At 37.5% G+C, this 26,683-nt stretch overlaps 1 protein-coding gene across 2 annotated transcripts in view; it reads left to right on the forward strand.

Annotated features, from left to right (window-relative positions):
• Positions 1–26,683, forward strand: part of LOC145270788 (uncharacterized) — a 113,663-nt gene that overhangs the window by 65,153 nt on the left and 21,827 nt on the right. For both annotated transcript variants that reach the window (XM_080126382.1, XM_080126383.1), the window contains exons 9-13: positions 8,864–8,933; positions 15,651–15,744; positions 18,457–18,543; positions 22,406–22,483; positions 26,361–26,526. In XM_080126382.1, the coding sequence (XP_079982508.1) occupies positions 8,864–8,933; positions 15,651–15,744; positions 18,457–18,543; positions 22,406–22,483; positions 26,361–26,526 (495 nt within the window). The remainder of the gene's footprint in view (positions 1–8,863; positions 8,934–15,650; positions 15,745–18,456; positions 18,544–22,405; positions 22,484–26,360; positions 26,527–26,683) is intronic.

Below are 26,683 nucleotides of genomic sequence, written 5' to 3' on the forward strand. Positions count from 1 at the left end.
ATCCATTCCCATGCCCTGAAAGGCTGACACTTTGACCTCTCGTACTCAGAAGGCCAGACATCTCCGGGCCGGGGTCACCAGGCCAAGAACGAAATCCTATTTCGTTCCAACTTTTTAAATGATATCTCTTGTCATTTTTTTCACAAACAATAAAATTATATGTCTGCTTTACAAAAACAATAAATTCATCACTTCAGCTAGGTTATAATGTTTAACAGATAATATCAGCATAATTATCTGGCCTTACTCAGTGTTTAGGGGGTTGCAATCTCCCCAACGGGGAGCGGTGTCGCTCCCTGAGGCAGTCACGGCACACCATGACATGAATAGCATAATTAGTATGGAATGGTATTGAATGCGATGGGGTTTGAAAGGTGAAGACTCATCAAACCCAACGACACAACTCTGACGTGTTGTGGATGCGTTGGCTTGCAGGTGCATCCGGTTGGAGATCACTCACACACACCCTCATCCGCAACTATATAAAATAGGGATGTACATGCGTTTTCTAGTCAGTTCGACATGAAATCACAGAGAGTTCTTGAGTAAAACTAAAATATTAGCTACTTGTATTTTCTCTACCGCTCTCCCTCAAACCAAGACTGTACCTTAATAAACAAAGTCTCAGACAGCATAGATATAGCTCTCTCCTTCGATACTAGCGCACAAATACATGTATTTGGTGACTTCAATGTCCACCACAGTAACTGGCTAGGGTTCTCAAATCACACAGACGTAGCTGGTAGCACAACACATAGCTTCTCTATATCTCATTCCCTATCTCAATTGGTTACATTTCCGACACGTTTCCCAGACCAGCACGATCACTTCTAGATTTCTTTCTGACAACGGTTCCCAATGACTACAACAAATGCCCACAGTCCACTCGGGAATGCTGATCACGCTGTGATAATGGTAGAAATCAGCCTAAATTCTCGCTCTAAAACTGAAGACACACTACTCAAAACAACGAGGTATTACAAAAAGGCTGATAGGGAAGCCATCAGGGAGCTCATCAGAGATGCCCCATGGCAAAATATCTTTACTCTTCCAGCGGAACAGTGTGCAAATGAGACAACTGAATGGTTCAAAACTGCTATTGAAGCACATGTTCCTGCACGGAAATTCTATAGCAAGCCCCACTCTCCCCAATGGTTTACTTCTGCTTGTGCAGCTGCCATTTGTCAAAGGCAGCGTGCGTTCCGCAGATTCAACCGACATAATGCGTTGGCTTGCAGGTGCATCCGGTTGGAGATCACTCACACACACCCTCATCCGCAACTATATAAAATAGGAATGTGCATGCGTTTTCTAGTCAGTTCGACATGAAATCGCAGAGAGTTTTTGAGTAAAACTAAAATATTAGCTACTTGTATTTTCTCTACCGCTCTCCCTCAAACCAAGACTGTACCCTAATAAACAAAGTCTCAGACAGCATAGATATAGCTCTCTCCTTCGATACTAGCGCACAAATACATGTATTTGGTGACTTCAATGTCCACCACAGTAACTGGCTAGGGTTCTCAAATCATGCGTTTTCTAGTCAGTTCGCAGAGAGTTTTTGAGTAAAACTAAAATCTTGATTAAAAATAAGAAAACGAAAAAGGAGAAAAGAGATCTGAATCAATTCATCGATGCGATGTGGCTCTGTCGACGAATGAATCCAAATAAAGACTTCTCCAAACAATAAAATCAAGTCGTGGTTTTGGGGAGCAGGCACGAATCCTCGCAAGGGGGGGCATCAACCAAGACCAAGAAAAGGGTACATGTCTTAAGATGTTCTTATGTGTGACACGCACACGCATGCACGCACACATATGCATGCACACACACACACACACACACCCACACGATGGTTGTCTTCAAGTCTAACGTAAATAAGTTCTTGATGAGCCGTTCCATATAAGTTATCAAATTTAACAAATTTTCATTACTAATGATTATTATATTGTCCAATTTCTACTGTACACTCTTTAACCCTTGTCCTTGAGTGGCCTCTTGGCCTTGATAATGAGTTGATACCTATGAAAAAAAAAGAAAAAGTCCAATGTGAACAAATTTTAATTGAATCGTCCCCCTAAGTAATCCAAGTTTCAAAATTCCCACTGTTTACTATGCTAAAATCACAATGACTAATGTATACCTATTAACCCTTATCCTCGAGTGGCCCCTGGGCCTTGATAAGTGGTGACACCCTTGTAAAAAAAACAAAAAAAAACAGACACACTCATGCACACACATAAACACGCACACACTCACGCTACTGTCAACACACACGTTTTACATTGTTTTCCACATGTGTTTTTACATATTTATGCGTTGTTTCAACATGCAAGGAATAAATGATTATATCGAAATATAATTTTCATCTGAGCCTTTTCACTTTCGGAGAAAAGCACCTTTAATTTTAGAACGCAAGTAAGGAAGATTTGAGGTACGTTTTTGCTGGTGTTCCAACCGACAACGATTTCTATAAACTGTTAATTTATGTACACACATATCAACAACCAATAGAGAATACACGAGACGAATCACATATTCAGAATCAACCAAGAACAAGAAAAGGGTACAACTCATTTTAGAAAGACACATTTGTTATATATACACCCGTATATATATATATATATATATATATATATATATATATATATATATTTTGGCAACCGTGTGAAAAGCATATCTTATTTTTCTTTCATTAATATTATTGAAATTTTTCCCTTTTCTTTTCCTTGTACATATTTGTGAATTATTCCATGGATTTCGGCTTTTGGATTATTTTGGACCATCTTCCAATTACGTGATTTCCTTGGATTTTACTTGTGCAAATGGAAATTTAATTAACTTTCTTAGAGTTATATTTTTGGATTTTACCGTCATTGGATTATTTATCTTTTACCAGACTATCCATTCACGTGTAATCACCTTTTTCTTCACCATATTCCCTCTGCTTCACTTTTTTGTTATCAAGTAAGATCTTTGACTTACTTGCAGTTTCATCAAATACTTTTGTATGCAAAATCCGATCCCGCATTTTGCTAATTCCTACCCTCTGATGAGAAGGAAAGTATTTCTTCGAAACTCCGCGGATTAAGGACTATCCATTTATCTAGTGTTTCCTTTTCAGATTAAATATGTTTTTAACTCTTTTTCAAAGTGTTTTTTAACATATTTTATTAACTGTTTGCTCATATATATATATATATTCTAATAATAATAATAGTTCTGGAAATGTGTTATGTAAGAAAACAGGAAAAGCACAAACTAAAAAAGGGATTAGTGACCCCCTTTTATAGTTAATAAACTTACATTATATATATATATATATATATATATATATATATATATACAAGATAAACATCTTTTTTGTTTGTTTGTTTTTACTCATGTTCACCCCTTACAAAGCACATCACCACTTGGGGCCATGTCTAGGAAAGATTAACAAGATATCTGTTTGTTACATTTAAACTTCTGCATATCAGTACAGCCAGGAAAACATGCAGCAGGAAGGGAATTCCAAAGTCTAGCTGTTCGAGGGAAGAAACTATTAGAATAGAAAGCTTTGTGGCATTTAGGGACATCTACAGTGAAAGGGTGAGATTATTGCTAAGCGAGTTTGTTGGGGATACGTATGCTGAGGGGGTACAAGTGAAACAAGTTCATCAGAACACATTCCATTAAAATATTTGTAAAACAGGCACAGTGATGCAACATTGCGGTGATGGGACAGTGGCTGGAGCTTAGTTGATAAAGTGGGACCGATTAGATCGACAACTCTTTTTTGGACCCTATCTAAGAGGGAGAGACTAGCGTTAGATGCATCAGCCCAGATGTGGCAACAATACTCCAGCCATGAACGAATGGTGGCCTTGTAGAGATATCCTGGATACTCTCAGGTGTGAGTAGTCTTCTAGCTCGATAGAGAGAACCCACCTTCTTTGCAGCAGCCTTTGCAATGTTCTCTATGTATTTGTTTCAGTTCATATTGCCCGCAAATGTTAGGTCGAGGAGTTTGAAGGTAGAATTCTCAGGTAGAGTGCTATTTGTCATGGATATAAGGGTTTAGAAAGGCGTTTTGTAATTGTTAAAGGAGAGCAGCTTAGTTTTACTAGCATTGAATGTTACCGTCCATTTGCGGCCCCATTCCACCGTAGTCTGGGGGTCATTTTCTAACAATTCTGCAATTGTTTTAGATTTATGTACATCTGTTCTTCCCTCATGCATATTATAGAGCGTTGTATCATCAGCAAATATACCCATCTCGGACACAATATTATCAAAGAGGTCGTTTATGAATATCAGGAATAATAATGGTCCAAGGATCAACCCTTGAGACACTTCCGCATTAATGTTATACTGCTTGAATGTACGTCCATCAACGGCAACTCGGTCTAAGAAGGATCTAATTATATTTAGTATAGGTCTGGTTATATATATGCTTTTTATACAGCTACACTGTTTATATACACCCTCAGTATACTACATATAATTGTTTGATGCCATTTTAAAATCTCTTTATATTACATATCAAGCATCAATATCAACACCAACTGACAACTTGGGTGTGCCAAGTTCGAATCCAGTCAATTCACTTTCATTCAATGATTTTTTTTTACTCACATTCACCCCAAACAAGGCATATCACCACTTAGACGTAAGGGGCTACTATTTGGGACCATGCATAGGAAAGATCAACAAGATGTTGGTTTATGTTACATTTAAACTTCTGCATATCAGTACAGTTAGGGAAGCAGGTAGCAGGAAGTGAATTCCAAAGTCTAGCTGTTCTAGGGAATAAACTATTAGTATAGAGAGCTTTCTAGCATTTAGGGATATTAACAGTGAAGGGGTGTAATTTTGCTGCTAAGCGGGTTTGTCGGGATATGTTAGCAACCTTCACGTGGCCCCTACTGGAAGTATCTGATTCTGAAAGAACAAATCCACCTAAAAACTTACGATGATCCTTTTTGTGACAGCACGTGCATGATCTACATGCAGTGGGTTCCCACTGGACAGACAGTCAATACGGAATACTATATTGAGGTTTTAAGGGATTCCATCAGAAGAGGTGAGGACTTTTCAAATTGGGTCAGTGGCATTTCCACCAGGACAATGCACCAGTCCACGACTCCATCCTTGCCACAGACTATTTGAGCAAGATGGGCATCAACACAGTTACTTACCCTCCCTATATTCCAGATATTGCTCCCCCGTGACTTTTGGTTATTCCCTAAGCTTAAGGAAAGCCTTAAAGGCAATTAAGGAGATGAAATAGACTGTGATGAGGGCCATTGACACGATGATACACTAGGACTTCCATGGAACTTTCCAGAAGTTGTTGGAAAGGTACACTACGTGCATTACAGTTGGAGGAGATTACTTCGAAGAGGACTAGAGTTTTCTAGAAGTGTAAGCCATGTTTAGTTTCAAAACAGTTTCCGATGGTTCGTTGTTCTGCACAAGTCCGGAGAGGTGACAAGTCCGGAGAGTAGACAGTTCTCGAGTTGGAATCCACAGAGCAAAAGATGCTTCCCGTGTTGACATTTTTTATGGAGCAATTCCGGTTTCTGATTGGTTGGTAGCAGAACGTGAATTAATTCGATTCGTCAGTTCCTAGCAGCATCCTTTATAAATAGAATCTCCCGATTATGCGGGATCATACCCCATTATAGTTCAAAAATATTGTAACAAGTTTCGTGTGTGTTGTATCAATAAAAGTGCCCATACGAAAATGTCTGAAAACTTATTGAAGCAACTCGTAGACATTTATGCTGATGACATTACCAACTATGGTAGCACATCCAAGTTCTCTTTGATTCTCTCTCCTCTGATCTTGAGCACGTTGTACAATGGGGAAAGGAGTGGCTGATTACTTTTAATACATCTAAAACTAAGCTTCTATCTTTACATCATCAACGTTCTGATCCCCATCTGGCATCAATTGAAATGAATGGCACTCGTCTTGAAAAGCTTCTGGACTTGACCTTTACTCCTGATCTTAAATGGAACACATGCATCAAATCTGTTGCCAAGGTCACTGGAAAAATGGTCGGATCCTTCTATCAATCCAGTAGATATCTCAGAACTGATGCAATTCTCTATCTATATAAGAGCCAGGTATGTCCAAGGATGGAATACTATTGTCACATCTGGGCAGGAGCTGCTAGAAAGGACTTGTCCTGCCTTGATGGAGTTCAAACTAGACTTTGTAACTTCGTAGGAAATGTCCTTTTCTCTTCCCTGCAACCTCTTTCTCACAGAAGAAATGTTGCAAGTTTGTCTCTGCTGTATCGTTATTTTCATGGAAAGTGTTCGACTGAGCTTCAGTCTATGGTCCCCCCTCGCCAAACTTTCATAAGAAACACTCGTCTAGCTGAAAACACTATCACTAATTTCTGTGCCTAAACCTAAACGTAGATTCCATGAACAAAGCTTCTTTCTTAGAACTGCACACCTGTGGAATTGTCTTCCGTTTTCCTGCTTTCCAGCTGATTACAATTTGGTTGCCTTCAAGTCTAACGTAAATAAGTTCTTAATGAGCCGTTCCACTTATCAAGGCCCAGACACCACTCGAGGATAAGGGTTAAAGAATGTACAGTAGTCAATCGGACAAGATAGTGATTGTCAGTAATGGAAATTCAGTAAATTTGTTATCTTAAGGTGAACGGCTTATCAAGAACTTGTTTACATTGGACTTGAAGACAACCATATTGTAGTCAGCTGGAAAGCAGGATTATTAGATTATGCCGGGGCGAATGTGATTTTCACGTAAATACCCCTGACAAACCCGACAAGCAGCTAAATCCCACCCCTTCACAGTAGAGATCCCTAGATATAAGAAAGCTGTATACTCCAGTAGTTTCTTCCCCAGGACAGCTAGACTTTGGAATTCCCTTCCGGGTCCCTGCTTCCCCAACTGTACTGACATGAAAAATAATAATTCGACAGTTTTTTTTTTTTGTGGGGGGGGGGTTGTATCGAACTAATTATTTCAATAAATGTTACAATACTGAGTTGGGAAAGAAAAATGTATAATTATACTTTCTATTTCAAATGTTTTGCGATTAGTTTTTAGTTTTTAAGTTCTCCAGTTCTGCAGATTAGTTGGCAATAGCAACACCGAATCTGGAGGTTATCTCAAAATGATGAGGATGTCTTTGGCATTTTTTTTTTTTTTTTTTTTTTTACACAGTGATCACCACTTATCAAGGCCCGGAAGCCACTCAGGGATAAGGGTTATTGCAAGTACATTACGTTAGTGTGGAGATTTGATGAAGTGTTTACTTAAGGGGGCGGTTCATTAGGAATTTGTTAACATTAGACTTGAAGACATCCAAGTTGTAGTCCGGAGGGAGCAGGCAGGCGGAACAGAGTTCCACAGGCGTGCAGTTCTAAGAAAGAAGCTTTGTTCATGGAATCCGCGTTTTGATGGCATGCAGAAACAAATTGTCAACTTGAGTTTTTCCTTTGCTTATATTGATAATTCTGTGATTTTTAATAATTAATAATTTTGTATTTTTCTTCACAGAAATTTTAAATTAATAACCTTTCTCTTTCATCTCTTTCCCAAACCAAAGAGATATTTGCGATCCCAGATTCTAGAAAATACCTTTCGACAGTATTGTCTCTCGCACTGTCTACTAACCTCAATAATAGTGACCCCAAGTCCAGGGGCTATCTCAGAACAATGTGGATTCTTTAGGCGAGCAGAAGCAAATTACCAACTGGAGTTTTTTTACTTTGTTTATATTGAGAATTCCTGCTACTCATTCTTCTTCTTTGCGTACAGAAATTCTTTTTTTTTTTCTTTTTCCCTTCAATTTTAAATTCATAACCTTTCTTTCTCTTTTGTCTCTTTCTCAAAATCAGAGAAATGTTTGCGACCCCAAATTCTAGAAAATACCTTTTGACAACTGAGCTTGGTGATCCCAGCATGATCAAAACCCAGCAGGATCACAGGTCACACCAGTTATTCGAATATCTTAGCTTCTTTCTTAGAATTGCACGCCAGTGGAACTCTCTGCCGCTTGCCTGTTTCTCACCTGACTACAACTTGGACGTCTTCAAGTCCAACATAAACAAACTTCTGACAAACCGCCCCCTTAAGTAAGACACTCTATCAAAACCCCCAATACTAATGATTACTACAATACTATCTCATTGATTACTGTACACGCAATAACCTTTATCCTTGAGTGGCCTTCGGGCCTTGATAAGTGGTGAACCCCATGTAAAAACCCAGCAGGATCACAGGTCACACCAGTTATTCGAATATCTTAGCTTCTTTCTTAGAATTGCACGCCAGTGGAACTCTCTGCCACTTGCCTGTTTCCCACCTGACTACAACTTGGACGTCTTCAAGTCCAACATAAACAAATTTCAACAAACCGCCCCCTTAAGTAAGACACTCTATCAAAACCCCCAATATTAATGATTACTACAATACTATCTCATTGATTACTGTACACGCAATAACCTTTATCACTGAGTGGCCTTCTGGCCTTGATAAGTGGTGAACCCCATGTAAAAAAAAAAAAAAAAAATGCGGAAGTTCAAGTGCAATATTAACTGACATCTTGCTGCCCAACTCCCTACATAGTACCCCTGATGTTTATGTCCCTGATAGTAGCCCCCTACGACAAAATGGCGATGTGCCTTGTTTGGGGTGAAAATGTAAAAAAAAAAAAAAAAAAGACGTATGTGCAGTATTTGTTTTACTTGAAATTCAATATTTCCGTTTTCGAATTTTGCTGTTATAACGACGAATCAAAAAGTTGTATCAGGCATTTCTGTCCATTGTCACACAATAAAAAAAAAATTTTTTTAAAATGGCGACGATGATAACAATGGCACATTTCTATTCCAGCTTTAATCGAGCAACTGAGAAAATCTGAGCATCAACTTTTGTTGGAATTAGAATCCGTAAAAGAAGAAAGGTAAGTTGAAAATAATATTCATTCTTTTCCGATTTCATAGCGTTGAGAAATATTCTTATCTGTTTATAATCATATAATAAACTATCACGCCCCCCAGCTATGATATTTTAATAATATATACTAGCGGGACCTGTGGAAATTCCACGGTGACATCTTTCATATGTAATATAGTGCTGCTGGGCATTCTGTGGACATTCAGCATATTATTTTAGCCCTTTTGTTAAAACTGTAAAAATATTTATCTAACAAGTCTATATCTCTATATAAATAAAATGAACTCATTTTTTCCCGTCTGATTTTGACCTTAATAGGATTAAAAATCAAGATATTTCATGCAAATATAATATGCACAAACGGCAGACCAATATCTGAGGTGTGTTATAGGCTTATTATTTCTCAAATTCCTCGATAATCTTAGATTTCTATACTTTTTTGGCTGAGAAGTCATGGCCAAAATCGGTTAAGATCAATGGAAGTGGTAAAATATTTTCTCTCTAATAAATTCCTCCTCCCCCTGCCACCACTTAACACCGTTTGGGGATCGTTCACAAGGAACAGTTGAGAAGAGAACACCGGTTTGGCTTCGCAGTTCTTTCATGTGAAGTTATTTAAAATCACTAAACTAAGCTGCAGTGCTCTGTGGCGTAGTGGTTAGCGTGCTGGACAATTCACATTATATTTTCACGTTCGCACCGACCTAGCGTAGTTGTTTTTTTTTTGGTTTTTTTCCTAAACAACTGGAATGGACTTTTCTTGGTGGCCGAACTGTTAACGTTGCAGATGTTTGTTTTTTTTTTTCACACTTTATTTTCCTACTTTTACTCATGACTCCGGGTTTGATCCTTCCTACTTACCTACCATAACATTTTTTAAAACTCCCCCCCCCCCCGTCCTGGAAACAAACACTCGGGCAACGCCGGGTACCCCCGCTAGTATATATATATATATATATATATATATATATATATATATATATATATATACATTCAAAAATAAAAAACACCGTATAAAAACAACACTAGCGAATAAATACTGGGAACTCAAAGAAAGCGGACATTCGCCGGTAGTCGAATGGAAAATAATAAGACAAGCTACCACGTGCAGACATTTAGACGACCCATGTAAATTATGCCTTCATGAAAAATTTGCTATCCTGTACTTTAAAGAACCCCAAAATCTATTAAACTGTAGACGAGAAATAGCAAACAACTGTGTTCACAAAATAAAACTTACTACGTATTGAGCACTTTTGAAGTAAATACTTAAAATTTACGCATAAATCTATACTTTCGTATATTAATTTTATGTGAGTAAATGAAGTAGTTATATATATATATATATATATATATATATATATATATATATATATATACTTTTTTTTTTACAAAGAAAGTCACCACTTGGAGATCTGGTGTTTTTCTTAGAAAGTTGCCCATTTTTGGTTGATTTTTTGAAAAATACGTCCAAATAAAAAATGAGCGACTTTCTAAGAAGAACACCGGATCTCCAAGGCGGAGACGTTAACCTTAATATTGTTTAAAAAATCAACAAAAACTATGTAAACAAATGAACAATAAAAACTAAACAGTAAATTATCTATGGCATCATAGGGTAGTGGGTTAGGGCGCTGGACTGAAATACATAAAGTCCGGGGTTTGAATCCTAACAACAGTCAAGCTATGCTGAAGAGGAGTAGGCCTCCGAAACACGCATGTTCATAGATTACTGTTTTTTAAAAATAATAAATAAAAAATACGTCCAAATAACAAATGGGCAACTTTCTAAGAAGAACACTGGATCTCCAAGGCGGAGACGTTAACCTTAATATTGTTTAAAAAATCAACAACAAAAACTATATATATATATATATATATATATATATATATATATATAATATAAGATGTCTTTTAACATATTTTATTAATCATTTGTTCATATATATATATATATATATATATATATATATATATATATATATATATATAGCCAGTAGAGTTTAGTTTCCTAGAAGTACATCCAATGAAACAACATGTGTCTACCAAAATAGTGCTCAATGAGTGAACAGAGCAGGTATATTAATTTTATTTATACAAACATTAATGGCTACATATGTGCATACATGTTTCTGTAATCACCCACGTTGGGGGATTACGTCTTCAGGCCAAGAATTACCGTCGAAAGTCTTAGCCTGAAGACGTAATCCCCCAACGTGGGTGATTACAGAAACATGTATGCACATATGTAGCCATTAATGTTTGTATAAATAAAATTTATATATATATATATATATATATATATATATATAAAGGAAGAGAAAAATAAAATAAAATGACGGAAAATAAAAATATACGTTATTTTTTCATTAAAAGGAATATTATGCAAGATTTTCCTTATTTCATGGAGTTTCAAAAGTTAAGCCTTTTTCTTTAGAGGAAGTAAAAATCACAATAAAACTATAGAATTGCTAGTTAGTATAAAAATTGAAAATTGCAACTAGTGCATTGTCCCGGTGGAAATTTGAAAAATGCTGGCCTCTTCCGATGAATTCTCTTCCTGACCTCCATTAAAACCTCAACATAGTCTTCCTCGTTGACTGTCTGTCCACTGGGAACCCACTGCATGTAGACCATGCCCGTGCTGTTAAAAAAAGGATGATCATAAGTTTTTGGGTGGATTTGTTCTGTCTGGCCTTCTTGGGTCTGGGAGTGCCAGTATGCTTCAACTGGGAACTCTGTCTTATGATCTCGGAGCCATAGCAGTAGATCTGGTTTCACTGCATGTAGATCATGCCCGTGCTGTCAAAAAAAGGATCATCTGGGTGGATTTGCTCTGTCTGGCCTTCTTTGGTCTGGGAGTTCTTTGGTCTGCTGATGCAATTCTCTATCTATATAAGAGCCAGATACGTCCAAGGATGGAATACTGTTGCCACATATGGGCAGGAGCTGCTAGAAAAGACTTGTCCTGCCTTGATACGGTTCAAAATAGACTTCGTGGCCTGGTGGGAGATGTCCTTTTCTCTTCCTTGCAACCTCTATCTCACAGAAGAGATGTTGCGAGTTTGTCTCTGCTTTATCGTTATTTTCATGGAAAGTGTTCGACTGAGCTTCAATCTATGGTCCCCCCTCGCCAAACTTTCACAAGAAACACTAGACTAGCTGAAAACATTATCAATAATTTTCCCCACTCTTTATCTGTGCCTAAACCTAAACATAGATTCCATGATCAAAGCTTCTTTCTTAGAACTGCACGCCTGTGGAATTGTCTTCCGTTTTCCTGCTTTCCAGCTGTCTGTAATATGGTTGTCTTCAAGTCCAACGTGAACAAGTTTCTGATGAGCCGTTCCACTTAAGTTAACAAATTTACCGAACTTCCATTACTATTGATTACTATATTGTCCTTTTGACTACTCTACACTCTTTAACCCTTATCCTTGAGTGGCCGATCGGCCTTGATAAGTGGTGACGCCTATGTATAAAAAAAAAAAAAAAAGAGTGCCAGCATGTTTCAACTGGGAACTCTGTCTTATGATCTAGCAATAGATCTGGTTTTATCGCAGATCATCAAATCATCAAAGAACTGTGGATCTTAAACGATCAGCTCAACCATCTCTCTGATGTCATGAAAACGTTCTTGTTTCCGATCTTCACTGAACACTGTGGGGACAAACTTAGCGCAAATCTTCTGCATCATCAGTTCCTCACAAATAATTGTGTGTACAGTTCCCACACTGACATCAAACTGTGCACTTATTGTCTCTATAGACACACACAACGGTCTTTATCCGTGAAATTCTTTATTTGGCCAATCAACTCATTATTTTACTTCACGTAAAACAATGTTTCAGTAATAACTTTTGGTATTATTGTAGATTCATACCCGCCACAAAATCACTTCCTTTAAAAATAAAAAAATAAAGAATAAAATAAAAAAATAAAATAAAAACGAGATTTTCAATGGACCGAAAAACCTTTTAAAGGAAAATGTTAAGATAGAAACCAAGTAAAAATTTATCGTTTGACTCCACTAAATCGTTTTTTTTTTTTTTAAATTTTATTCGTTTGTTTTTGTTTTTCAGTAAGTGTATCAGTTTGTTCACATGTAATCGCCTTAAAAGGTAGAATCTTTATTTGGCCAATCAACTCTGGTGTTCTGACTTCCTTACTCCTCCCACACCTCTTATCACTCCTCACAGACTCGCTGCCTTCCTTGAATCTCTTATGCCACTCAAAAACTGATGCTCAATTCATGCAAGATGGTCCAAGAACAGTCTGAAGCATTCCATACGTTTCTGTGGCATTTTTTCAAGTTTAAAACAGAATTTTATTGCATATAGTTCTTTTAAAGTGTCTTCACGTCCAGATGGCATTTTTGAAATTCAACAACTGTGACAATCAGGCTTTAGTAGGGTGTATTCCAATTCCTGCTGTAGCTGTTTATTTGAACCTGAAATCATAAAAACTGGTCAGTCATCTCATAAGATGCATAGCAGTAACATACTGAATTTTCAAGAGTCTACGACAATTTTAAATGCCCGTACAAAAAAAAAGTCTGGAAACTTATTGAAGGTACCTAGTATATATATATTTTTCTGTATGCAACAACCTATTTTTGAAATTGGATTTTTTTCTAAGAAATCTCGGGTTTGTATTACTGTACACATAGATTCGAAAAAGTTGTCAAAAAACAAATATATAACAAATAAATGTTATCAAAGGCAAGATAAGTTACTTTTCTACCAAACTGGATATAATTTTCGTGTTTTTATTCAATGTAACATGTTTATTCAGCTCGAAAAGCATACAGTGTTTACCGATGTATTGAAAAATTCAAAATGGCGGCCGACTCTCTCTTTAACACGGTAAGTTCAGAAAAAGGTGTTATAAATAATAAACTAGACAAAATACTATTAAAAAAACACCGAATATATGTCAAGTTATGTCACGGTAACATATAATGAGCGAATTTCTAACAGTATTTTGTCTAGTTTATTATTTATAACACGTTTTTCCGAACTTACCGTGTTAAAGAGAGAGTCGGGCGCCATTTTGAATTTTTCAATATATCGGTAAACACTGTATGCTTTTCGAGCTGAATAAACATGTTAAATTGAATAAAAACACGAAAATTATATCCAATTTGGTAGAAAAGTAACTTATCTTGCCTTTGATAACATTTATTTGTTATATATTTATTTTTTTGACAACTTTTTCGAATCTATGTGTACAGTAGTAATACAAACCCGAGATCTCTACTAAATATTACATCAGAGATAACATAATTTTCAAATATGTATTCATTTGTATGTAAACTGATTATAAATATCTCAAATCACCTAAAAAGTTAATGGGTAAAACATGTGCCTTTTTATACCCTTTGACGAAAGTAATTGGTTGGTTGTTTTTGTTTTACGGCATATCAACCCTTTTCAGGTCATTTAAGGCTGAATCCAGTTATTTTGAAGAAAAATTTTTTAATAGAATTTTTTTTTTTTTTTCAAGTCGGTTTCTATTTAACCCATAGTTGGGATCCTAACAGGTACTACCATTCCAGGTCAGAGTGGACCTGGGAGCAATGACAATTAAAGGGTGGCTCGACACCCCCCAAAGCCCGCAAGTGGAAATAGTTTAAGGTCATATCCAGGATCTCATTCGATCTGCCTTTTCATCTTCTTTAGCTTTTAACTTCTCGACAGCACCTCGTAGTTTCTAAAAATCGTCCAATCTGTGCTAACAGGTAAAACAGAAGCTAAACTGATGATGATGAATTAATGGTGAAAGTTCTGATGAACTACAAGCACTTGTACCCCCTTTATATGAATACCGCCAACAAACCCGACAAGCAGCTAAATCCCACTCTTTCACAGTAGAAATCCCTAGGTGTAAGAAAGCCTTCTACTCCAATAGTTTCTTCCCCAGGACTGTTAGACTTTGGAACTCCCTTCTGGGATTCTGCTTTCCCAACTGTACTGACATGCAGAAGTTCAAGTGTAATGTGAACAGACATTTCGTTGCTCAACTCCCTACTTAGTATCTCTGCAACTTATGTTCCTGATAGTAGCCCCCTACTTCAAAGTGGCACTGTGCCTTGCCTTGAAGGTTCAAAAGAGAGTCGCCAACCTAATAGGTCCCAAACTGTCAGCCAGGCTTCAGCCTCTGTCCCATCGCCGAAACGTTGCATCCCTCTGCCTGTTCTACAAGTATTTTAATGGTGAATGCTCTGACGAACTGCAGACACTTGTGCCACCACGACGCAGACACCCTCGACAAACCCGACAGGCAGCTAAATCCCACCCCCACACAGTAGAGATCCCTAGATGTAAAAGATCTTTCTACTCCAGTAGTTTCTTCCCCAGAACCGCTAGAGTCTGGAATTCCATTCCAGGTCCCTGCTTCCCTAACTGTGCTGACATGCAGAAGTTCAAGTGCAATGTGAACCGACATCATGCTGCCCAAATCCCTACATAGTGCCCCAGTAGTTGCTGCTCCTGATAGTAGTTCCCTACACCAAAGTGGCAATGTGCCTTGTTTGGGGTGAAAATGTAATAAAAAAAAAATTTTAAAAAGCGGTTGTACCCCTCGACATAAATATCCCCGACAAACCCGAAAAGCGGCAAAATCTGAAAAAGGTAAAAAAGAAGTTAAACTCATCATCATCATCATCATCATCATCATCATGATAAACGTCAACCCTAATTTGAAAACAATTCTTATTTTCCAGGGAGCAAGCCACCATTTCTCATCAACAACAAATCGAAGACTTGAAAGAAAGTTTTAAACAAAAAACGACTGAGTATGAAACGTGGCCACTTCAGGTAACAAATTTATACGAAAAAACTAAACTTGTTTCCTTTAAAAAATTGCAAGAAACTTTCTCAACCACCAATAGTCATGGCTAACGATAAATTGCCTGGAAGTACTTTGTTTAAACTCCTCGGTTGAATGTTCGCAGGGAACACGAGTTGGAACAAATACAACAAGGGCATTGCCACTGCTGCTGCAATGAAGATGGGCTCTCACTACCATGCTAGAAAATTACTGAAATTCATCAGCTGTGACAATCAGGGAAAAGCAGGTCTCGTAGTATAATTTTATTCTGTGTCCTTGCGTTTGGTATATACTACGAGACCTGCTTTTCCGTCTTTTCACAAGGATAGTTTGCCTTACATCCACAATAGCAATATTGTATATCAATTTAAATGCCAGTGCGATGCTGGTTATGTTGGGTGAACATCCTTGAATCTTTTGAGTCGTATAAACCAGCATGTTCCATCGAAGATCAGACAAGGGAGGATGGGGTCTGGTGGTCTCCCTCCTTCTGCAGCCTTGGACTCTGCTATTGGCCAGCATTTGGTTGACAATCCGTGCTGTGCCGATAGATATAAAATAGATTGGTTCAAGGTGCTACATATAGCGGACTCCAAAAACCATTTAAAGATTTTGGAGTCTGTCTCTATTGCAGTGCGTCAACCTTCTTTGTGCCGACAAAAGGAAACCTCCAACGCATTGTTTCTCTTTGGGGAACTTTGAATCTTTTCTCCCGTTGTTTTTTTTTTTTCCTCCCTCGTTGTGCCAATATTTTAATCGTTTTTTAAACGTTAATAAATTTATTTTAGTGTCCCCATACTTTTGGCACATTTAATAAGTTCCCCATTAGAACTCTTTATTTTCGACACAATATTATTTTGTATGCTATCGATTTTCTCCTGATGAGATGATAGCCGAAAGAGCTCTCGAGAAACTTCCGCTTATTATTTTCAAAACTATATATATATAGACAAATATTACATAGTCACTGCACTGAACATGATAATGTTTCACACAATGAACATGTTCAGAGTAGTGAGTATGCATTACTTGTCTATATAAATAAAAATAATATATGTGGCTCTTTTTTATTGAGCACTCTTAGTAACCTCGTTTTAACTCATGGGTTTTATCTTCTGAATACCTTCAACCTGGTGTGTGTGTGTATATATATATATACACACACACACATATATATATATATATATATATATATATATATACACACACACATATATATATATATATATATATATCTCTTCTCTTACACACACACATATATATACACATATATATATATATATATATATATCTTCTCTTGCTCGTCCGTCGAAGTCGACGATGACCAAGGTATCAATCAGTTCGGCGTCAGGGGTTTGTGTGTCCTGAGATGGTTGATGAGGCCAATCCGTGCTCGGCAGACTCTTCCACACTCTGGACACGTGAAGGTGGTATTGGCAGGCTGTGAACCGGCAGCTCTCTCCTTCCTCCTCTTGCACTTCTGCTGGTCGTGTGTCATGCGTTGATTCTCTGCCCTGTCGGCTCCTAGGCTGATGGCGCAACGCCAGGCCGAACGTTCAGCAGTGCAACTCTCCCAAGACTGGGGGCTGATGTCAAAGTCTTTAAGGGACGTTCTCAGACAGTCTTTATATCGTTTCTTTTGGCCTTTCCTGGCTGAGTTCCCCATAGAAAAGTTGTTTGGGGATTCGGCTGTCGTGCATGCGATAGACATGGCCTGCCCACCGGAGCTGGGTTTTGCGGATTATGGTGGTGATGGTATGGAGCCCCGCCCGCTTCAAGACTTCTGTGTCAGGAATTCTGTCTTGCCAGCGGATGTTGAGAAGATTACGGAGGCATCTGAGGTGGAAGCTGTTTTTCATGTCTTTTATATGGCGTCCAAGTTTCACAGGCGTAGAGTAGGGTTGTCAGGACGACTGCTCGGTATACTTTCAGTTTGGTTGCGAGTGTAATGCCTCTCCTCTTCCACACATTATCTCTAAGTCTTCCAAAATCACTGCTCGCTGTGGAGATCCTATGGTTAACCTCAATGTCAATGTTGGCGGTGCGGGAGAGGGTGCTGCCAAGGTAGGTGAATTGCTCCACAGCATGGATCTTCTGCCCTTTGACAGTGATGCCGGGTTCATGGTATGCATCTCCTGGGGCGGGTTGGTACATAACTTCTGTCTTCTTTGTACTGATGGTGAGACCAAAGTTGTCACAACTGGTGGAAAATCCGTCCATTTGACGTTGCATCTCTATCTCATTTGGGGCATTAAGGGCACAGTCATCGGCAAAGAGAAGGTCTCTGATGATGGTTTCCCTCATTTTCGTGACTGCCTGCATTCGCCTGATGTTAAACAATTTCCCGTCACATCTGTACTTGATGTCAATGCCAGAGTGACTGTCTTTGAAAGCGTCCTGGAGCATGGCAGAGAAAACCATGCTGAAGAGTGTCGGGGCTAAGACACAGCCCTGCTTGACTCCGTTGGTCACAGGGAAGGGCTCTGAGGGGTCGCCGTCATCCAGGACACGAGCGGTCATGTCCTCATGGAACTGCCTGACAATGGCGATGAACCTGTCTGGACAACCAAATTTTTCCATGATCTGCCAGAGGCCATTTCGGCAAACAGTGTCGAAGGCCTAACATTTTTTTGCTGAAATAAACAATCCAACATTAATGATGAAAATTATTCATAAACCATTTTTTTTTTGTCTTTCAGTTAGAAACTGCCTTACAACAGGAACGAAATAATCACAACAAAGAAATGCAAGAAATGAAAGGAAAATTTACAGAGAATTTCATGATCGTATGAGTCCATTTTGAATTTTACATAACAATAATGTACGAGGGTTGTTCCAAAAATTATTTAAAAAAAAAAAAAGGCTGAAGAGCCATGAAGACGGGAGTGGTACTATTAAAACGAGCAACATTTTGTGCTCTAAAATTTAATTTTCTACATAGTCACCACCATTCTCAATGTACCTTTGCCAGCAATTGGGTGGTGGTTATGCATGGGTGTCCAGAGCACGCTTTAGCACTCACATCTCTGTCGCCACTCTGAAATCGATGGACCCGTCTCCTAACTGTCCTGAAGTCAACTGTATCAGCTTTGTACACATTCAACAGGCGCCGGTTAATGTTGATTCAATGTTTTCTGCATAGAGGAATTCAATGATGCATCTCTGCTTCTGACGCACATCCATGACAGGGGTTGCATTCTTAGAGTCTCCCACTGTCAATATGTGCAACAGAGAGATGAAACTTTCAGGTCATGAATGCATAAGTTCAGTCATCATAACAATACTATCTGATCCATTCGGGCGAAATAAAAAAAAATAATATTTTTAGAACACCCCTCGTATTATTCGGATGGTTCAAACTTCTTCTCAACTAGTAGGTCAAAGGGGGGCACCCGACTTTACACGGGCGTTAAATACGCTTAAATATGATATTTTAATTTGTCCAGATTTCGTATATATTATTATAGAGTCGTGATTTCAAAAGTAAAATAAAAAGTTATTTGGGTGCCATCAGCTAGAATCGAAACAGAAATCAAAACTTTAGCATTCAAAGCTGGTGACGTTACCACTGTACAAACGTGACATGCATATGAACTTATTAAAAATTAAAAATAAACTAAGATGAATGTACAAAATGTATGACGATTTTTTAAATTTTGACCCCTTATAAATATTTTAACTGATTAAAGACCCATAAAAGAACGGTCCATAAAAAGCCAATCATTTGAGGGCCCGATCGCAAAACTGTTATGTGTCTGTCACGCATAGAATCCAAGCCTCGACTGCATTTTACAATACAATTCAATTCTCTTTCTTCATTAAAAGAGAGAGAAAGGGAGTGAAAGAGAGAAATAAAGAGAGAGAGAGAGAGAGAGAGAGAAAGGCATACTTAACATTTGAACATAGTTTTAAATTTGATTGCTAGCAAGAAGGCGTGACCTCTTATCACCTCTCTGTACTAGTTTACACAAAGCACTTGTCAATCACCCATACTGACAGCGGAAACCTTTAAAACTGTGCACTCCCTGAGTTTGTGCTTGTCTCACTCACAAGAACGGTACACATCTGGTAAATGGACCCCAAATGAGGGGAGCCGGGAGCTTGACTCTCACCCATTGGGCTACAATTATACCTTCTAGTTTCAGAGGAGATAGAGATTGAAAATATGGAGACAGACAGACAGACAGAAAGACATGGTGCTTTTTATATATTACTAGCGGAAGGTACCTGGCATTGCCTGGGTGTTTGGAGGTGTGTGTGTTTAAAAAAAAAAAATGTTGGCCGGGTGTTTGGAGGTGTAAAAGAAAAAAAGATTTAATAGGAAGGTAGGATTGAACCCCGAAGCCTTGACGCAAAGGCGGAAACGAAAAGGGGGAAAAAGCCAGCCACCTAACCATCTCGGCCACAAGGGGAGAGGAATTGATAAGCATGTTAAGATAAAGGTTAGCAGGGGAGTAAAGTCAAAGAGGGTTTGATTGACAGGTGACTACTTAATGACGTCATAGCGGGAGCGTTACAATGACGTGGCAGTTTTTTTATTTACTGCGGGGCAGTCTTTTGGGGTTTGTTTACTTTGTTTCAATGCGGGGCAGTTTTGGCTTCCCCAAGATGATGGGGGGGGGGAAACCAGCTTCCCTTTGGATTGTCCAAATTGAATAGCAATTGTCTGATATAAGGAAAGCTCTGCATTGATCAAAGCTGATTGCTTTCGGACGTTCCTGCGATCGCGCCACGAACGATGCCTAGCTTTGAATAAGTTTTGCTTTTATTATACGAAAAAGCCGAATCCACACACAGCAATCCAAAAATGTAGAATATTTAGCTTTACAAAGTCGGGCCAATTAAATAGACACGCTACCCCCGTTCTTAACTCGTAGATATTATCTTTTCTACAGCATATAAAAGGTTTTTAGGAGTGAGCCGACCGATCACTTCCCGGAAAAAGCCTTTTGCAGACATACACGAAAAGCGAACACACACACACACACACACACACATTTTCGCTTTTATATATATAGATAATTATTTTCTTTTGTGGATTAATGTCCCCTTGCTGACTGATGCAACCACGCACTGACCTGTCACCTAGTGGGACTCATTAATCCTATATGTCCTTTAAAGAACTAATTACCTCTGTTAGGAACTAAGCATCAGCCACCAGAAGAGCTCAGACCACCAAAGAAGACGGACCTTAGTCTTCTCAATTTCAGTTCACTAAATCCTCCAGGCTGCAACTACTTCACTGAAGACCTCCACGGGACAACCTGGAGACAATTTAAGTTTCTGCCTCCCGACACGAGAACACTTTCTATTGTTTTTCTTTCTTTCAATTCAGATAGAATCCTTCTTCTTTCAAAATAAATGCTTTTGTTGTTTTGTTCTAAAAAAAAAAAGGGCGTTGATTAATTACTCTGTGCTTTGGTGTTGCTAATTAATCTTTTATAAGGGGTTTTGGCACAAAGCTATAATATGAAAAGCAAAATATGTGTATGTGTGTGTGTCTCGCAAAAAACTTCCGACAGACGTGTCGGACCATGACAAAATCTATATCATTTTAAAGCGTGATATCTCGGACGACAAATATCGAAAAATTGTCCGAAAAACTTTAATTCTTTCACCCTCAACTGAGTCATTTTCTACAAGGAGGGGTCACTTTTGTCATCAACATTTTTGCAAGTGATTCAAGTCTCGCATCAATGACGTCACATAAAACACGTTATTTCGACTGCCCGTGACGTCACAATTGTGGTGGCCGCATCGATGAGACCGTTTGCTATTTTTTCACCTTCTTTTTCCCTCCTGCGTGTTACGGAGTTCGAGTCTGCCTTCTACTCCTAAAATTTTTTTTTGCGCAACCAGCACCCTTACACACACCTGTTATATTATGAACCTTTTTTCTAGAATTCAAATACGCAACAACACATTTGGTGTAAGCAACAGTCCGTTTTTATTCCTCATTGTTTTTCTGTTATGGTGGAGAGAGAAAGGAGTGGGAGGGGGACAGAGAGAAAGAGAGAGACAAAGAAAAAGAGAAAGAGAGAGAAAGAAATAGAGAGAAAGAGAGAGAGAGAAAGCGAGAGAGAGAGAGAGAAAGAAACAAACAGATAGATAGATAGGGAGAGAGAGAGAGAGACAGAGAGAGACAGAGAGAGAGACAGACAGAAAGAAAACAAAAGCAAAACGAAAAAAAAATCAAATCAAATTCTGTATCGTTGTGTCCGCTTGGCTGACAATCAAATCTCAATCTGCCAATCTTTTTCGTGTCACTTTTTCTGTCAACTTTTAAAAACATCAACATAATCATAATTCCTTTAATTGCTACATTCCTTCTCAAACAATAACAAATTTTGTTTACATTCGTGAGAAATATTGAAACAATTCTGATTTAGTTGTCATGTTCCCCACATTCCATCCGCAGATGCGTGCCACATTTTTATCCATATAAATACATATATGTATATACACATACATATACTAGCATGTCAACCCAGCTTAGACCGGGCCCTTTGTGCAACACACCTACACACACCCAGGCAATGCCGGACACCCAGGCTAGTCATACCTAAAAGACAATTTAGTGAAGTGCAGATAAACTGATAAAGACGATTCCATTTTAAATGTTATTAATATGATATTATTTGTCATCAGGAACTCGAAATTGAAAAGCAGAAATACCAAGAATTGGTTGATAGATATCACGAAGACAATCAGAATGCTGAAGACAAAGTAGGTAAAATTTAACTTTTGAAAAATTTCTTGCTATTGTGTTTTTTTTCTTTAAAACTTATGTAAAACAAACGGCATGGTGGCAAAGAATAGAATATATATATATAGTAAGTTATAAAAATATATATGGCAATTAAGCTACACGGAATATTTCGCGTTTCATTCTCTGCAAAGAGTTGTGCTTACCTCATGTTTTCATATACATATATATATGCTGATGACACGACCATCTACGGCAACACATCAAAGGCTGTAAATGACAACATTCTCTCTGATTCTCTCTCCTCTGATCTCGAGCGCGTGGTTCAGTGGGGGAAGATGTGGCTGGTTACCTTTAATGCATCCAAAACCAAACTCCTTTCCTTACATCATCAACGCTCTGATCCCCATCTGGCATCAATTGTGATGGATGGCTCTCGTCTGGGTGAGGCCCCATGTTTTGACAAGCTTTTGGGTTTGAACTTTACTCCTGATCTGAAATGGAACAAGTACATCAAGTCTGTTGTGAAGGTCGCTGGAAAGATGGTGGGATCCTTCTACCGCTCCAGAAGATATCTCACTACTGATGCAATTCTCTATCTATATAAAAGCTAAGTACGTCCAAGGATGGAATACTGTTGTCATATCTGGGCAGGAGCTGCTAAAAGCAGCCTATCCTGCCTTGACAGAGTACAGAATAGACTTCGTGGCTTAGTGGGGGATGCCCTTTTCTCTACCCTGCAACCTCTCTCCCACAGAAGAGACGTTGCGAGCCTATCCTTGTTTTATCGTTATTTCCATGGCAGGTGCTCGTCTGAACTCCAATCTCTGGTTCCCCCTCGCCAATCTTTCACGAAAAACACCTGTCTAGCTGAATCCACTGTGAAAAATTTCCCCCACTCTTTATCTGTGCCTAAATCAAAACACGGATTCCATGAACAAAGCTTCTTTTTTAGAACTGCACGCCTGTGGAACTCTGTTCCGTCTGCCTGCTTCCCACCGGACTACAACTTGGATGTCTTCAAGTCCAACGTTAACAAATTCCTAATGAACCGCCCCCTTAAGAAAACACTTCATCAAATCTCCACACTAACGTAATGTACTTGCAATAACCCTTATCCCTTGGTGGCTTCCGGGCCTTGATAAGTGGTGATCACTGTGTAAAAAAAAAAATACAGACATGCTATTGAACTTTTGGCCAATCAACTTCTTAGTTTCCACCGCGCACATCCTATAATTTTTTAAAGTTATTACCTAGCTCTACCTTGGCAGCCATGTTTTAAAAATTTCTCTATTTCTTCTTTCTACGCACATTTTTTCTTCCTTTCATAATATTTCTGTATTTTATTCCTTTACATCAATTGATTCTTACAGTTCTTGACAGCATCTGTTTCGTAGCGCAGAATGAATCACTTAATTATTATATCAATCAGTGAATCTATTTTGCCCTTAACTCATCCGAAGAAATAGCAACAATCTATCCACTAAAAGGAATTAAAATGTGATACAACATTGTGAGAATCCGAAATTTGGAAGAGAAGCTGCTGTTACCTTTATTTTTTACCATTACGCCATCTTGGATTTTAATCAAACAAAGTCATTGAATCCCCCTCTACGTACTAACCATTTAATTAATTTATGAATCTTCTTTAATAATTACTAAAATTATTAATTTTATTAATTCTTATTTATGTCTGCCTGCTTACAATAATAATTTCACCAAAATATACGTCATAAATTCCAGATCAATATACATGTCCTAATATACGAAACTAAAACTAATTTACAAAAAAAAGGAAAATCCAACTATACGGACTAAAAATCTCAATCGATGAATCTTCTACCTAATTACATTTATTATTTCTAAGTTACTCATACATACTTATGGAAATTATATCAACAAAATTATATGTATATATATATATATATATATAATATATAATATATACATAATATATAATATATACATTATATATATATATATAATATATACATAATATATGTAATATATATATATACATAATATATGTAATATATATAGATAATATATATATATATAATATATATATAATATATGTATGTATATATAATATATGTATATATAATATATATTTATGTATATATAATATATATAATATATATATATAATATATGTATATATAATATAATATATATGATGAAAATAATGGAAATAGTATTCCAACAAAATAGAGAAAATAAAAAGGAAACAAATCGTATTATGTGTTCATCAACGTTTCATCTTTATTTCGAGACTTCCTCTGGATGAATGAGATTAAGAAACAAAAAATACCAGTACAAGACATTTGAAAATGTTTCACGTGCAAAGTGTGACGCAGTTCTATTTCAGAAAAACGGAAAAAGACGTTGGAAATTCAAAAGGATGGGGGTGGGGCTGGCGCTGTTAAAGAGCGGGAAATTTGAGTGACGTCATATAAGTCGTTAATGTAATTTTAAAATAAAATTAATATTCTTACTAGAAAAAAATATATCTGTTGAAATTCAAATATAGGTTTGTAACAGAAATGAAATGAGTGTTTTTTGTTATGTAATTTATTGATTGAGATTATGTGTTAATTATTAGAGGGGGTGTTTGAATGGTGTGAGAGGGTTAACCTGTGTCTACAGTTAAATAATGTTCTTTTAATAAAAGTTTACTTATTAATGGCGCTATGTTATAGAAACCTGCACGCTGTTTAATTGTGCTTGAAATTGCGATAAGCGCAGATTCAAGAAGTCTCCAGCGCGGTTTATTTGAAATAAATTTAACTATTTTTGCTTGTTTAAAGTCAAAGGTGTGATTGTGTTGCAATGAATGTGAGAATAATGCACTTAGAGAATTGCTGTTTTTTATATCTCTTTTATGTTCACTGAGTCTTTTTTCTAATTTATGCTGGGTTTCACCAACGTATTTATGATGGCAATTTTGGCAAGGAATAGTGTATATACCTCTATTGGAAACTGGTTTGTTTTGGAGATGTTTCGTAACACACTGAACAAACTAGAAATTCCTATCGTACAAACCACATCACTAACCATAAGACAAATATTAAAAACTACGTGTGTTGTATCTGCCGGTTGTATTTTGAAATGTTTGAACTGTGCATAGGTAACGTGAAAATAACGTCAAGAATGAGAGTTCAATAGAAATGTTTCAATTTGAATAAAATAAAATATGCATCAAGTGCGCTTGCAACCAAATCACAACGAAATAAGTAGAGGAAAAATAAACAAATATTTTCCTAACAATACGTTGTGATTTGAAGAGGACTGGGGCAACCTCAGCAGAGCATTTTTTAATAGCATTGCCAGGATGAGATCAGGTCCACATGCTTTTGAAGTGTCAAGGTTTTTTTATGATATCATGCTCCTAAGAAAGGGTGATTTTCAGATCATTCTAGTGTGGCGTCTGTCCGCAAAGGGAAGTCAGGGAGGGAGTGGTTTTCCGGGTCCAATGTGGAGTTTGAGGCAAACCGACTGACCAGCATGTTAGCCTTCTTGGTTACTGCATAGCTTCTTGTGGGACCTATTGAAACTGCATAGCTTGTTGTAGGACCTATTGAAACTGCATAGCTTGTTGTAGGACCTATTGAAACTGCATAGTTTATTGTGGGACCTATTGAAACTGCATAGCTTGTTGTAGGACCTATTGAAACTGCATAGCTTATTGTGGGACCTATTGAAACTGCATAGCTTGTTGTAGGACCTATTGAAACTGGTCTCACAATTATATCTAAAGTTATTTAGTTTCTGTCTATCCGTTACTTCTCTGCATTGTTTTGCTTCCTATAAACCTAAATGTCTTTTATATTTTTTAAATTACTTTTATTTGTTGTTTGCTTAAAAAAACCCTGAAAATCTCTATTGTTTGTTATGTTAGTTAAAGGAGCAGGTTGGGAACGCCGTGAAATGTCACGTGAATGCAATTAAGGATCTGGAAGAATTGTTATCGACGACAAGATCGATGAGCGCCGAGAAAGAGGAATCAATGAAAAAAGAAGTCAATGCTCTCAAGCAGGTCATCAAGCATCTACAAACTCAACTGGGTAAGAATTACTTCATTATATATGCATACACAAATATACATACACAAATATATATATATATATATATATATATATATAATATAAATAATTGAATTCATTCAAGACGTATCGCAAAAACAAAAAACATATATATATATGTTTTTTGTTTTTGCGATAC

The sequence above is a fragment of the Euprymna scolopes genome, chromosome 46 (genome assembly GCF_053919585.1).
Source record: "Euprymna scolopes isolate OS-2025 chromosome 46, ASM5391958v1, whole genome shotgun sequence".
In the NCBI taxonomy this organism is placed as follows: Eukaryota; Metazoa; Mollusca; class Cephalopoda; order Sepiida; family Sepiolidae; genus Euprymna; species Euprymna scolopes.